We start from the raw sequence: 16,236 nt of genomic DNA, 5'->3' as shown, positions 1-16,236 counted from the left end.
ATAATAATTTAATATCAAATACATATTATTATTAAATAATTATAGATAACACTCTACAGTTGCAAGATGTTATTTGAAACATTTTTTGACTAGTCAATTAAAAAGTGGTCACTTGACCAGTCTTAACACTACCTATGTATGTTGACATACGAAACGTATTGTTTCCGAGTGCTCAAGTTGTAAATGTCATCTCAAATTTGTTAAAGGTGCGTATTTTCATTCTAAATGAATGAAAATTTCGATTATCATTTTTAGTAATCACCGAAATATGAAGAAATATAATGAAATGAAATATAAGATTTCATAAAGTGTAAGCTTAGCGGTTTAGATAACGTTAGAGGTACTCTCAAATCTGTTTTTTTGCTCCAGTTATTTTCGATTTTTTACCTGTTTGTACATTGCTTTAAGTGTTTTAATTGGTTTTCTTCCGTGGGATGATCTTGCCATACATCACGTGGCAGCTGAGGTGCAAAAACTATATTTTTTAGCACGAAGATAGATCTAATCACCTTTGTGGTTTTCCGATGGGTTTTCCCGCAACAATATTAGCAAACCCGAAAAGTAAACTGAAGTTTGTTTATATAGGTAATTTAATATCGACAGATAATTGATATATTCGGCTACGAACGTAATGTTCATTAAAAATAACACACCCTGTGCAAACACACGGATTAAGCGGAATTTCAATTCGTGTATTATCGCTAAACGCGCGATTTCCTGTTGATTTTGCAGAATCATCATCATATACGAGACTATAAAAAAGGCCTTTAAAACGTACGTCCTGAAATGCTTTGCTAAAAATAAAAAATGCGATAGAAAAACTGCATTTTCTTGACAAAAATATATTTAATGTTATGGGTTACGAAATAAACTGATATTTTGAATTGTTTATTCTATAAAAAATACAAAACAGGAGAAATGTCAGTGGTGTCCATTTTTTTTGCCATAAATATCGAATTAAGGTTAGCTTTGGTTAGCCCTTCGCTTCAATACATGTGACTACAAAATTTCAAGAAACTGGACAAGAAGATTAAAATAAAAATCGAATTTGAAACAAGTTTGATAATTGAAAGGTTGAATTTTCGGACGTAGGTTTGAGGAAATCTGTTATAGATACCCTGTATATGGAATCGAATATATAATTAATCATTTTATGATTTGCTCTGTTAGGGCACCGGCATCGTCAAACACAAAAACAAAGAAGAAACTCAGCAAAATCGTTTTGGTCTTAACTTAAAACGCGATCTTTAAACTGAAAAAACGCAGACGCAGCAATTACTTAAGTAAACCGTTGACAGTGTTTAAATAGGAGCGTTGTTATTTCGCAAAACAAATAAAAATCGTAATCCGTCATAGTATAAAAGATAAAGTTCCTAAGCGTTTTATAGTTTTGGGGGCAAAAAAAAACCGGAAATATGCATTCGTTTAAACATAAGACCACGCTTATGTTCTCCAAATATTTGCGGAATTAAATTATGCGGATAATAATTAAATATTTAATGTTTATTTATGCATAAAGCACTCTTAATGCGACGTGAATGAAATTACCTTGCGAGAGCCAAATAACGTCGTAAAAAGCTAGTCGATTAATTTCGAACGCGAACATTGCAAATTACTGAATTTGCCGACTGGTATATGTTTGGATTTATTGGTGCGGGTGTTTTATATTTCATTAGAAAATTTTTCATTTTGCGTTTCCTTTGAACCAGCATTAAACTCGATCTTTCGTCAAAGAAAATTAATCTATAAATAAACTAATTATATCATTACTTCCGCAAACTGTAAATATTGAAATTTTTTAACATTTGAACTTATTATTATAATTGTTGACTGAAAAAAGTCGTCTTCATATTTTCATTTGAAAAGAAAAACATAATCCCCGATTTTAGTAGTTTTTGCGCTCAAGTTTGTCTAGGTGTGTTTTTAAAGCTTTTGAATGTTTTAATAATATTTTTACCCTATTGTGCTCTGGTCTCTAGTGACTTCCGCCATTCTGTCAGTAAATACGGAGAGCATTGCAAGTTGTATTTTAAAAAGCTACAGGGAGTACAAAATTTGGATCGATACATTGTATAAAATACTAAATATCTTTGTTCATATCGATGTTGACAGAATAAAACTAGACAGAAAATCTAACTCTGAAGTAATACCTAACCTGAAATACGTAATATTCACATGAATGAGTTTGTTAGTAAATACAAACAAACAAACAAATAAAAATCGTAATTCGTCATGGTATAAAAGATAAAGTTCCTAAGCGTTTTATAGTTTTTGGGGCAAAAAAAACGGAAATATGTATTCGTTTAAACATAAGACCACGCTTATGTTCTCCAAATATTTGCGGAATTAAATTATGCGGATAATAATTAAATATTTAATATTTATTTATGGATAAAGCACTCTTAATGCGACGCGAATGAGCCAAATAACGTCGTAAAAAGCTAGTCGATTAATTTCGAACGCGAAAATTGCAAATTACTGAATTTGCCGACTGGTATATGTTTAGATTTATTGGTGCGGGTGTTTTATATTTCGTTAGAAAATTTTTCATTTTGTTTTCCCATTGAACCAGCACTGGACTCGATCTTTCGTCAAAGGAAATTATTCTATAAATTAACTAAATATTGAAAAATTTTATCATTTTAACTTATCATTATAACTGTTGATTAAAAAAGGTCTTCTTCTTCTTTTCATTTGAAAAAAAAAACATAATCCCCGATTTTAATAGTTTTTCCGCTCAAGTGTGTCTAGGTGTGTTTTTAAAGCTTTTCAATGTTTTAATAATATTTTTACATTATTGTGCTCTAGTTTCTAGTGAGTTCCACCATCCTGTCAGTAAGCTTTATTTTAGAAAGGTACAAGGAGTACAAAATTTGTATCGATACGTTGTATAAAATACTAAATATTTTTGTTCATATCGATGTTGACAAAATAAAAGTAGTCAGAAAATCTTAACTTTGAAGTAATACCCAAACTGAAAAAGGTAATATTCACATGAATGAGTTTGTTAGTAAATACATTTTTCTTTTTTTTTTCTTGTCTCTTTTTAAATATCTACGTTTTACTTTACCGACCTGAATATTCCAATATTTGAGAAATTTTGATTTGATTCGCGTTAGAAAATGAAACTCACCTGAGTCATCAGCCGATCCGCCCCGGTGCCCTCCTCGTCCTTAAACATGATATCTGGACTGTAATTCGGCACCAAGTCCTTAAATCTGGAATCGTTTCTGTCGATCCGGCCTTCGGTGAGCCCGCTGGCCGTGAGCGTATTTTCCGGGACGTTCGGCACGTGCTGCTTGAACACGAGCGGCGTCAATTTCCTGGGGCCCCTTCTGCGCCCCGCGCCCCTACCAGGACCACAAGCCAGGGCCCGAGGGGCTGCCAGGGCGAGAAGCAGGGCTGCGGCAACGACCACGCACCACTTCATTTCCCGGTTTCACCTGTTTAGCAGTCCGTTCATCACTGTTTTCCTCATCTCACTACTCAATATCCATCAGCACCGGTATCAACCGCGTAGTGAGCCTGTTTATATACTACGACAACAATCGTCATCATCATCATCATCCCGCACATTGACGTCGTCGTACCGGGTGTACAGTTGTACCGGCGTATGGTACTTGCGGGCAGGTACTTGCACTTGTCATAGGTGAGTTGAAGACTGACGACCCCACTTGCCGGGTCCCAGGCCATCTTCTGGCGGTCCGCGCGCCCATTGGCCGTCGGGCGGGGCTGGCAGGTTAAGCAGATGGTACCCGGTACTCGCAAATCAACGGCTCTCTTCGTCACAAGGGAAGGAAGGTCGCGAAAATGCGCCCGGTAAGCCGCGCTGTATCTCTGCGATCCGCGCGTTAGGGCGCTGACGTCATGGGTGCCGGACCTTGAAATTTAGCCGGTTTCAGAATAAAAATTTCGACGGAGCGAAACGGTACATGGCATAGAAGAAGTTTCTCGGCGATAAAACTTTAACGGGCTTCTTTTTTTTGAGGAAGACTCTTCGTTAGTCTACATCGACCTATCTCAATGAATAAAATTTGAGGTAGGGTCCTATATAAAAAAATTTTCGTCTAGCGAAGTATGCTATCTGGATAATATTAATAGCTTTCTCGAGCACCTTATTTTTTAGATGTGTTCTTATGTGCCCTACTATTTCGAGACTTGGAAAACAGTCTAATCGGATTTTGAATTAATGTGAAAGATATTTTGATTCTGTAAGCACTTGTTCATGCAACTTTTTGACAGAAATGAAATACATTTAAAAATTAATTTTAACTAAATCTTTTCGAAAATTAGTGGTTTTTGCTCTGATTCTAACAACCTACCCCTGAATACAAATAAGTGTTTCGCAATGACATTTTCAAACAAAACTATAACTTTTAATTACCATCTGGATAACGTTTAATAAAATATTACGGCTAAGGGACTGTCACACAGTGATTTATTACCATTGTTTAAGGTTCCCTCACTGTTGAATCGTAGGAGGTACCTTTCGATTCAGTTTTTATATAAACTTTACCCTTAGTTGCTGAGCCAGCTGAACTTTCATGTTCTTGCAAGGTCTCCTTTATTTCACCTAGTAACTCCAAGAATCAATTTCTTGATCAAAGGTCCTCTCTATCAGTTGATTTTTGTCTTAGTGTCTTAGTCTGAAATGATATAATGTATGTTTCACTATTACTTTGCTGAAGTGAATATAGTTGAATAATTTTTATAGTTATAGTTATTTAGATGAAATTGTCTTCTAAATGGATGTTAGACATTAAAGATTATTGTTATTATTATTATATATATTATATATATTAGATACTGTCTATGGATGGTTGACGCGTGAGTTAAAGAAAAGTTTTACAAGAATCGATAAAACTAATTAAACTGGTAAAGAACATTCTTATATTTTAATAATTTATATTAAATAATAATTTTTTTTAAAAGGAAATCATAAAATACAAAATAACAAAAAACACAAAAACGCCGAATTAGATTTAAATCAAAACCATTACGGAAATCAACTAAAACGGTTATAATTAATGCAAAAAAATAATACCTGCGTATAAAAAACAAAACGTTGAATTCAAATTTTTATTTTCTGGCAAAAAGTTGCAACGAAAAATATGGTGAATTTTAAAATTTTTCCTGGTAGCTCAGAAACGATAGCTACTATTCAAAATTGGACGGTACAATTTTGCAGGTCTCAAAAAACTAAGTACATTTAATGATAAATGAGATTTCCATAAAGCCACTTTAAAAATGATACGGGTGCCTGGTCAACAGACCTAAACTAAACGAGTTGAAACTTGTAGCGTAAATGACCTTGTCTTTTGGAAATTTAGAACAGTTCTGATTAAAAGTTGGAACTTTGATATTGATATTATGTTAATTATGTTCTACTTTTTTTAGACGACAATTGATAGTTTTTCGTTCATTACTTTTTAGAATTTACTAACAGATATTTAAATTTAATATGATTTTTTAGAATATAAATCGCTTTCTGTTAGTTTTGTAAATGGGTTCTTGGGGAAATACCTACTCGGTCACATCCGCTGTCCGTTAATTACTTTTCTGGCTTCGGAAAATATAGTTACCCTTTTATCAACTGAAAAACCGCAAACCTATTCATACATTTTTTTCATTATCTCTCGCTTTAAAAGAGCTATTACATCGTTGCATTTTTCACTCGTTATTAACACAACGATCAAGGAAACATGTCTATTACGGTTTGCACAACCCAAGGCCGTTTTTTGTGATGACTTTATTAAATGCATGTAATTTCGATTAATATTGTTGTTACCGCATTGCTAACCGACGAGATGAATTATCGAGTCGGAATCGTTAAATCACTTTCCGCCAGAGGTATAGGCAATTGCTCCATATCTTGTGTTTTGCGAATTATCTCTGCTTTTTGCAGTCTGGCATGTCAAATTGACGTTAAGGTACTTTACACAATAATACAATTCCCTACGATACGTTTTCGGAAAAAATTGGAATTTCCAACAAATTTTTTATCCAATTGAACCTAAAATGATAAATCTCGCACGTTTTTTTGAAAACGTTTGTATGCGTGTACAAATGGTTGAAATCTGTCTGTTTTTTTTAATTTCTTTGGTATTATGCACATCAAAATCTGACTCCTGTGATTGCTAAAGTGGTCTTAAAATTTGGATCCAGTGCCTAATGCATTCTTGCAAAATGTTCATAAAAGATGTTTTTTTTTTTTTTACGACCTCACAATTAGTGCAAATTTACATTTTAAATGCACTGGACAGAAATTTCTTGCTAAAAGCCTCAGGACCTCATACATAATTAATTTTTCCAAGAAACTTACACACGCTACTGTAATACTATTTACAAATCTTTTATTGGAAGTTGTGTGAAATTTATATTCTCTATATCAAAAACTGCTTTATATGAACCCCAAAACGTCTATAATATGCAATAGTAAAATGTTATTACATGCGATACAGGATGTTCCTTTTCATACGTTCAAAATGAATGAAAATGAAAGTAAATATTGTGCCAAAAAGTGTGCCGTCTCAAAACAATTGAAATTTGTCTAAAACACTTTATAATTTTTATATCAGTGAATTTAGAATTTCCCCTTTTGAGCAACGAGGATGTGGGGAAAAGAACACTCTTTAAAGCTGTTGGTCAAGTCTTACGTATGGGGGTTTAGAAAGGTCGTAATTGTCAGATTATAAAAAAAAACGTAATATTTAAAAACAATGCAAATGTCCCTATAGCGTCTGATGCCTTATGCTGATGAGTCGACTATTTTATAAAATAATAATTTTACGGATAGGAACATTTTAATAGTGATCTAGATCGTTTGGTTACGCTAAAAATTTTTACACATCAATTTCAGTAACGCATTTCTTGAGTGTTCAACTGTTTCTAGGAATCTGCGACTGTTCCTTAATGTTGATTTGAGGTTTTCGGATCATTTTTGTACTTAATTTCGCACTGCTCCCTATAGGTTATGTGAATTATCTCCTACGAACAGAGACGAAATAAGAAAATTAATTTAAATTTTCCATTTGTCTAAATGTTATTACAGACGTGATATGAACATGTGTACTAGATTAAATACGTAGATAAGGTCTTCTGTTGGTACCATTACAAGTAATTAGTTACAAAAAAAAGATATTATTTGCTAATATTAATCATCATTTTTGATTGGATAGTTGACAGTATAGAAGTCGTATATATGCAAATATATGCCTCATTGGGTTATGGGTGACTGTTTGCAGAAAATCTTGCTCAAGCATTATTTTATGTATTATTTTTAAAATTTAATTTTGAAATAAATATAATAAATAAATCAATTCATTTGATTAAAGTACGATTCTTTTTGCTCTTTCGATATCTCGTTAGACTATAGATTACCAGAAGTATAGATCTTCCATATAATAGAAATTGTCAAATACTTGACAGCACGTAAAGTTTGCCACTTCACGCTGTCAAACTGAGACCCGCCTTATTTTTATGTGTTTCAACCGATTTTTTTATGATAAAATGTATTAACTCATAAAAAATGTATCATCTTCCAACACGTATCATAAGAAAGATTTGTGCTTCCGTCGATTAAGCAAAAATCGATCGGAAACGGCATCTTATCTAGGCGTGAATTACTTGAACTTAATCCGTTGGCCAAACTTCACCGTCAAAACGTATCACGCGATGTTTTCAGCACAACACGACCGAAGATACCGATTCGGACGCACGAAACTGACTGAATCCTCAAACAACCGGTCCGATAGGTGCGTTAAACAAAATTTGGAGCAGAAAAATTGATAAAATTCGTAAACACTCGTAGCCCAAGCTAAGCCTCCGCTGTTATTGTTTGATTTACGGATAGATAGTGCGTGAATACGTAGCGAGATCGATTTAAAAATATATTCCGCAGCGGGGCGGACGTGGGTCACACTGTCAGTTTTTGCAAAATTTAATGGCAAACTTTTATAGTATAAGCATTGCGTGTCTCTGCCGTTAGTCCAAAAAAGTAATTACGACCTTCATACCTATTGTTCCTTAGTAAACCCTAAAGCCAATAATTGATTCATAGCTAGGATACAACACATGTTGTTACGAGTATATCACTAATTTTACCGTTTTGTCAAGTCGAAATCACTTGTCATTAGATGCAACATAAAAAAATGATTCCGAATTTTTATTAAATAAAGGATTCCCGAGGCAAGAAGCTTTAAAAGGAACCTGCCTACTTACAAAACGTCCAAAGACAAATTCCAAATAAACGTAATATAGTACTTAGATGATGTACTTTAAGACACATAATACAGCTCCAATTCGTCGTCTCCTGGTATCTTGAGAACTTTGTACGAGTATCGTTTCTAACTTTTTTATAATTGAACTAGTGATTTTATAATTTTTTTTAATGAATTTGGGAAGTTAAGGGATGATTTTAAGATACATACTTTTGCGGGGTACTTTATATAACGATAGTCTCTTGGGATATAAAGAGATAAACACAGCTCTTAATAGGAGCTTTAGTACACACCTCATTGGTATAATTTTTGTTTTTAGCTCACCGTGTACCGAATTTCCGCATCTTTTTTTAATTTTATTCAAAATTAATAATACATATTTAAAGAGAGATATGTGACGTCATAACTCAAAAACTGTAGACAAAAATTGTTGTTGTTCATTTAAAAAAATTCTATATAAAAAGATCTATCAAAAATTGAAATTTTTATTCTTATTATGTAGTTCACTAATGAGAAGTTCTAATCCAATCGAGCGAAATCAATATGACTTATTTTATCCTAAACTTTGCAGGAAGAGATAGTATTCGTGAACCTAAGCTTGCTGATCAACAAAGCTAGTTAAAAAAAATATAGATTAAGTAGTCAACCAGCTTTGGTATAATACAAATTCTATAACCTATAAACCTATAAATAAAAATAGACTTTACCAATAATAGACATAATAATAATACATAGACTCAAAAAGGAAGCTTCTTAATTTGTCTTGTATTTTCGAAAATATAAATCAGTGAATTGCCGAATTTGGTGAAAAATATCATATGGCCAATGAAAAGTTTTATGTCCCGCGACTAAAAGGTCCGAAACACGTCGGATGTTTCCGCAGAATCCTGCCGGTGGCATCACGGTAATATTACACTGTACCTGCTCCGCTTTATCATATATCATAACATATCATATCATATCAACTCTTTTGGATTAAAAGTATATTTAAAAACAAATTAAGTATATATTCGCGTGAAAAAACATTCGCTAAAACATGCGCAACTGACACAGGGACGTATTAAGGAGCGCACTCGCCTGCGTCAAGAAAACAACTAAAAGGTAAGTCAACATACTACCCGTCCGAGGTATCTACCGGGAAAAATAAATTTAAATTAACCTAAACGGTGCTCCCATGAGCGTCGCATAGTCACTCGGAAAAAATTAATAGCTCGGCGATGCCAGTTAGCAGAATCTCCGAAAAAAAAGTAGAACTAGTTCCATCGAATTGACTATTTTACGAACGTTTAAGGCCAGGCCGGGTCCATTTTGCCGCATCCCCCCCCCTTCCACGACGCCGTTGGAATTCCTTTAAGAGTTGAACTAATGTTACACCCATAGCGCTGGCCTACAAACGGTTCTGGTATCGTTGGGAAATAAAGGACCATCATGGGAGTCGTTTTAGTGGCTTACCCGCTGCGAATGCCTCAGCACGGTACACTAAATGGTCGTAAAACAAAACCCATTCACTGGTGAATGTGTTGATAAAAGAAACCCGCGCTGTCAGGACGAGAGAAGATTACGGCGGTCGCGGGGCGGGGGAATTTCAATAACGAACTTTTGAAATGACAAATTGTGCTTGTCTGTTTTACAGAGTGTCTAACAGAAAATGCAAAGATAATATCACTTTATATATATTTATATATCACAACTTTAGAGCGCATGAATCGAATTATCAAATAAGTTGAGCAAAAATCTCCTCTTCACGAGCAAATGCTGTCAATATTTTGTTTTTATTCTGCAGTAGAGGAAGGAATTTTACGTCTCCGTACTCACTTGGACTGTTTCTATATTCTATAGTTTTCTTTACTATAGTTTGAGGTGAGGAAAGGTTACGGCAAAAACCAAGAGAAAAATTAAAAATGGAATGTAAGGAAAATATATTTTTACAGCGTAAAATCGTACATAACTGTTTTACATATTTGTATCTTGTATGAGCTTATAGAATTGTACACAAATATATCATAAAGAGATCAATTAGGCAGTTCTCAGCTAGAGTATTGATAGAATAACGATATACTTAAACCTCTGCTCATGTATGATTGTACAGGAAGGCTATTAAATGAGCAAAAATATCTAGAAATACGATATTACTAGCCAACTTGTACATAATAGGTTAAGAGAGAATGGAATACGAGAAAATAGTAGTAGCCTAAAGTTTGTCAGGGAGAACATTAACGACTGAGCTCAAGGTTTTTTTACTGAAGAGTCTAGAATTAGTCTTCTGCTTCTAATCAACAAATATCAGTTGACGAGGATATTCAAAATGCTAAAATCGACTTGACTCCAATTTTCGTGAAGGTCCATTATGGTGCGGCAAGTTTATCTATATCTGAATGCCTGAAAGATGTTTATTAGAAGTGTTAGTTCTGAGAAAATTTACTGAAGTTAAAAATGCGAAATGTTGCTCCAAGGAATCTTCTAGAACTCAAACATGCTATAGTTGAAGAATGGTTGATAATTTTTATGTTTCTATGTATGAGAGTTATAATTAGGGCTAAATGAGTTTGTTTTTCACTCTTTAATTAATATGTTGTTGTTTTACCTAATTTATTTGCTTATGATCCCTGAGAAATTATTAAATTGGCAGAAAACGTTTAATGTTTATACAATCGTCACACACGGAAATTGTTAAAATTTGATAAACTACTATTTAATATGAACTGAAACTGAAACAAATATGGTTGTACGATAATAGTAAAATTATTCACTTAATTCTAACAAGTAATAATAATAAATGGTTTTTATTGGCCCACAAAAAATAATTACGAAATGAAAAGAAAATAATTTAAAATCTTCAGATAATTAAGGAGATACAGATGAATCCTTTTATTAAAACGGTATAAGATTGATTCCACAATGTTCACATCATACATCAGAAATATTCTTAAAGGAGTTCTATAAGGTTCGAAAACTAAGCTTTTTTCGAAAGTCTTTTCTTCACTTTTAGTTTGCCTGTCTTTTACAAAACTTTTTGATGAAAATTTGGCCTCCTTTTTCTTTATAATATAATATTATATCAAATAATTTACACTTAACCTTAAGTGAAATATGGCACACTATAAAGATAATCAACAGCGTTTATAGAAATTTTCTTTGGTGCTCTATTGCACCAAAGACATGAGGTTGGCATAAACTCTCGTTCACAGCTCTGAATGCTGATCTAAAATCCTGCGATTTTTATTTAACTATATTCAAATCCAAATTTTGACTTTTTTTACAATTTGCATTGGATTTGATTCTAATTATCACATTTTTATAATAATATAATACAAATTTGTCAAAAAACTTATCTCAAAGCAAGTTTCAATTTGACCCCGTGACGGGACCTTATCACCAAATCTTGATAAAGAACCAAAGTCTCGGGCGTGTCCACCGGTTCCAGTTTGAACTTCCTCAAAACTCCGCATAGCGCAGCTTTCATCTCCAAAACCGCGAACTTTTGACCTAAAACCGATTTGTTGAGATGCGCCAACAAAGACGATCCGGTTTAATCACCCACCTACGCAATTTCTGGGTCCGGCACTAAAAGGGATGTAAGCGTAAGGATGCCTCGTTTTGCAGTTGTCTAATAGGAACCTATCGGGATCGAATTTTTCCGGATCGGGCCACACATCAGGATTCCTGTGCAGATCGTAGATGTGAACGAACACTTCCGAGCCCTTTGGGATTATCCCCACCCTCGTTTCGATGTCTTCTTCAGTTTTTCTTACTATTAGTGGAACGCTAGGATATAGCCTCAGGCTTTCTTTAATGCATCTGTTACAATCAGTTATTCAATAAAACGGTAAATTACCGTGCTTTTATTTTGCTTACCGTTCCATATATTGCAGCTCCTGGAGGTCGTTGTAAGACGGAAGCTTTTCCGGGTCGTTGCCCAGCACTTGCATAATCTCTTGGTAGATATTTTCCTGTAAACAGTTTCTATATTATTCCTTTTTTTATTTTGCCGGCCGTTATTTGTACCTGCACGTTTTGGTGACAAGCTATCAGCATAAGAGCAAAAGTCAAATTGACCGCGGTCGTGTCATGGCCCTAAAAACGACATGGTGACGTTGAAACTTCGCAATAACTTAATAAACATGAATATAAGTGGGGAATAACTAACCAATTTTTTCTGCTCCTGTCTGTAAAATACCTAATTACCCATGGATCTAACGTACGGGAAGCGTCACTTTACCATGTCAGTTTCGTTTCCTATGAATCCGAGTCACTTCGGACATTTCCGGGATTTTACCGCACGGATTTGGGAGCAATCGGATGTTTTCGGAGATATTTCCCGCGCTTTGAATTTTGACGTTTGTCAATTCTGACGGTCATGTCAGTGAATGTATTCGTGTTGTTTTGCGAAAATATACCCAAAAACTAACGGTCGTAGAAAAAAAGAAATAGTATGCAACACTCCGCTGCGCTTCGCTCGTGTCAAATAAACTCGTGAGTCAAATGCCGTCAGTCTGTCAGTACTGCTAAATAGAGTACCATTTGAGTTACTAGTACGGTTCATTATTGTTTTTCTTAAACTATTACATTTGTCCATCAGAGTCAACATTACAATAAAAATAATGAACACATTTTTATTAATATTTTCTATTCTTACTTCGAACATAAATGTGTTGACTTCGTCTCTTATGCCTACGTCGTCGATGATGCCATCTTGTAGTTTAGCATTGAGCAAGATGTCTAGAAAAGCGAGCTTTTTCCTCGAAGAATAGGAGTCGTCCACGTGTTGGTCGATTATTTTGAACTGCTCGAAATTTTTCTCCCTATTTCGGACCACTTTATCCGTAAATTTGTGCATTATATCCGTTAATTTTAAGGAAAGTCTCCCCGATGGGGATAGGAAATAAGTCAAGTCTTGGTAGAACCACGGCTTCAGCACGCGTTCGTTTAAAAGGTTGCCTAAACCGTAAATGGCGTTTTTGTAGCGTTTTCCTTCTGTGGTGCTCACGTCCAACTTCACTCCCATTGATGTTTCTGAAATATTTTATTATCAATGGTGACTTTTGGTAGACGAATCGATATACCGTTGATGGTCTCCAACGTGAAGTTGGTGATATAAGGAGTTATGTCTAACTGCGGTTGATCACAAGCGGCTTCCAGTTTCTTCACCAAGACGTGTGTTTCGCGGTTAAAGACGCTTACGAACTGCTGCAGGATCTTGAAATGAAACGCCGGTGTTAGGATCTTCCTTCTCGTTTGCCATTTAGTTCCTGTGAGAATGAATGACGTTTAACGCTTTTCTAGAAAATTTTCATTACGTTACCCGCGCTGGTCAGAAGACCCTCTCCCAACCATTTATCCAAGAAATGATATATTGTTCCTTTGCTATTGTGTTTCATCGTTGAAATTAACGCCTAAAATTGCCAAGATGCAATTGCGGCCGAGTGTCACGTGGAAAGGTTTCGAGACTTACCTCCGTTTCTTCAGGACCGCAGATGTGCGTTGCAGTGTAGAACAAAGCGTACGTATTATAGACTGGGTAGTAGTTCAATCCCCATTCTCGTAGGGTTCGGAACAATTCCTCTAAAATCCATTATAAGTGTTATTTTACATTAAAAAAAAAAAGGTTAGTGCACAAGTTGTAGGGTTTAAAATGTATATTTAATATTACATTCTCGTTTATATACAAGGTGTGTCAAAAAGCATAGATAAAAATAATAAATAAATGGCCCTTATAGGCAAATTTCAAAAATAAATTCCTCTATTATTTAATTATAACAGTTATGGCACATTTAAATGTCATTCCATCTCATTTATACAACATTTGGAAGAAACAAAAATTTTGATAGAAAAACTAGGAAACGCGTTTTAAATCCTGACGAAGAATTAAATATCCTTTTAATATTATGTAGATCTATTTAACAACTTGTTTAGCCAAATTATTTGATACATAACATTTAAAATTGTTTTCGAAAACCCATTAAATTCCATACGCGAAAGTGTTGTCGATTTGCAGAAAAGTTTAGGAAAAATTTCGAGAACTTTAAAAAAACCCTTTTAAATTTATCAAAGATCAGCATTTGACTGACTATGTTATGAATTTATTAAATAAAAGATTAGCATTTTGTAGACATATTGCAAATTTTGGAGAATGATCTACGGGTTTTTCATAAAATTTTATGGACTGACGAATAATCCTAATAGAAAGAAATTATGCTACTGAGCTGCAGAAAATGAGAAAAAATATTTTGATGTCGATCCTTGAACGTTTGAGGTTGTTTTAAAAATAACCTCTTAAATAATGATGATGCATTGGGTGATACTGTAGCCAGCCAATAGAACAAATCTTACTCTTCGAGATACTTTTCTGTAGGGGTATTTAAATAACAAAATTGATTTTGCCTGGCATGATAATGTAGATGACATTAAAGAACTAATTAAGAGCGAACTAAATATTGACTAGATAATTGAAGCTTCAGAAAAATTAAAAAGAGGGTATCAACCATGTATTCACGAAAATGGAGGACATTTTCAATATTTACGCAATATTCCTAATCAACAAATTAGTGTTTATATATTTATATTACCTATATATTTTTTGTATAATATTTGTATATTTGTCTATTTGCATTTTTTTTTTTGGCCTTAATGTAATAAATAACATGTTATCTATTTTTAAAGTCGTAAAAGGATATTTCTTTTTATAAAATAATATATAGGAATTCCAATTTTTAAAAAATATTGCTTTGATATACTAAGCTTTTTTTGGCACAACTTGGATATAACTAAGTACGTAAGTATAATATGCCTATTAAACGCCACACTTTTTGTATTAAACTTTTCCAAAATTTAAAATAATAACGCTAGAGAGGGAGACATCTATAATATAGCGTTACCTTAACGCAAATAAAATGCTAAGTTTCTACGGTTCTGCTTTTCCATTATAATTATATTTAGATCTAGTCTCTAAGAAATTTATTTTACTAATAAAAACACTTATTAATTTCAAGCAATAGGTTTTGAATGACTTCACCTTATATAATTAGTTATTAATTGGAATACAAATATTGGACTCAACCTTTTTGTATAAATTTTCTTACTAATAATAATATAGGTTTCTCAATAGCGCTTAATTTTTGATCCTGAAATACAAAGTATCAAAAGCTCTTTGTTCCATAATATACTAATAATTACTAAATAATTTTGCGCTTGGAGAAGATAGCATTTAGATTTACAAGTTCATGTTTTAAAAATAGATCAGATTATAATTTTTATTAGCTTCAAGTGGGCAGATATGACTTCACAAGTGCATTTAGATAAGTCAGGAAACAACACAAATCAAACTAACCAAAAATTATAGGTAATGTTTTTGTATTTGAGAAATATGGAACCCAGAATTATAAGGATACCTTTGACCCTGGCCTCACCCACGGATACTTACTAAGCGGAAAAAGCACAACTTACCCGGTATCAATCGTATAATGGTGGGTAAGTTGCCCAATATGGGCTGATATCCACGTGGACAAGGCATTCTCGCTCTTCGTCGTTTACATCTAACGAACTCTTTAACGCTAGATGCGCAACTGATTGCAAGTATCACAAAGAACGCAACAATTATAAGCAACAACATATCGGGTCCACTTTATCAACGTCGCAGTCATACATAGACTACTTCCCGCGAAATTTTGTTTTGTGGCATTTATATATTACGGTAGGTTGGTGGATTTGCTTATCTCGATCTTTCTCAATTTTGGATGAGTTAAATTAGTCGTTCTTGAATTTTGACCTATATAATAAATAAAGATCTCGATTACGTTAATGAGAGGAAAACAGTTTTCAAACAACCACACACTTTTGAATCCTCGGCAGCTGCTTTCTTGTTATTTTTTAATGACCAAAATTGTCAAATAATTTGATTTTATAAATTGCCACCGACAAATAAAACTTTTTCTTTCTGATGAAAGGGGTTTTAGCTTTAGAAAAACCTGAGCGAGTTGTTAGACAGACCCTTTTTTGATTCGTAAGTGAGGCCTCTGAA

The 16,236-nt window shown here is 33.8% G+C and overlaps 2 protein-coding genes across 3 annotated transcripts in view; both read right to left on the bottom strand.

Moving 5' to 3' along the window:
* LOC132700648 (sonic hedgehog protein) overlaps nt 1-7,708 on the bottom strand; it is a 77,299-nt gene extending 69,591 nt beyond the window's left edge. The window contains exons 1-3 of one of the 2 annotated variants that reach the window (XM_060668112.1): nt 7,627-7,708; nt 4,517-4,646; nt 3,134-3,880 (exon numbers count right to left, since the gene is read on the bottom strand). In XM_060668112.1, coding sequence (XP_060524095.1) covers nt 3,134-3,430 — 297 coding nt within the window. In that variant the 5' untranslated portion in view covers nt 3,431-3,880; nt 4,517-4,646; nt 7,627-7,708. The remainder of the gene's footprint in view (nt 1-3,133; nt 3,881-4,516; nt 4,647-7,626) is intronic. The other variant, XM_060668113.1, reaches the window with a different exon arrangement.
* Nucleotides 7,709-10,128: 2,420 nt separating this feature from the next.
* LOC132700940 (cytochrome P450 4c3-like) lies at nt 10,129-15,861 on the bottom strand. Its single transcript, XM_060668539.1, has 9 exons — nt 15,663-15,861; nt 13,672-13,781; nt 13,522-13,612; nt 13,283-13,468; nt 12,856-13,232; nt 12,225-12,293; nt 12,075-12,169; nt 11,761-12,017; nt 10,129-11,705 (listed from the first exon to the last, which is right to left on the bottom strand). The coding sequence occupies exons 1-9, from the start codon at nt 15,826-15,828 to the stop codon at nt 11,548-11,550; spliced, it is 1,509 nt and encodes a 502-aa protein (XP_060524522.1). The 5' UTR covers nt 15,829-15,861; the 3' UTR covers nt 10,129-11,547.
* Between the last annotated feature and the right edge of the window lie 375 nt (nt 15,862-16,236).

This window comes from Cylas formicarius, unplaced genomic scaffold, assembly GCF_029955315.1.
Source record: "Cylas formicarius isolate icCylForm1 unplaced genomic scaffold, icCylForm1.1 PGA_scaffold_4__25_contigs__length_36172078, whole genome shotgun sequence".
Taxonomy (NCBI): Eukaryota; Metazoa; Arthropoda; class Insecta; order Coleoptera; family Brentidae; genus Cylas; species Cylas formicarius.
This window is presented reverse-complemented; position numbering and strand designations above follow the sequence as displayed.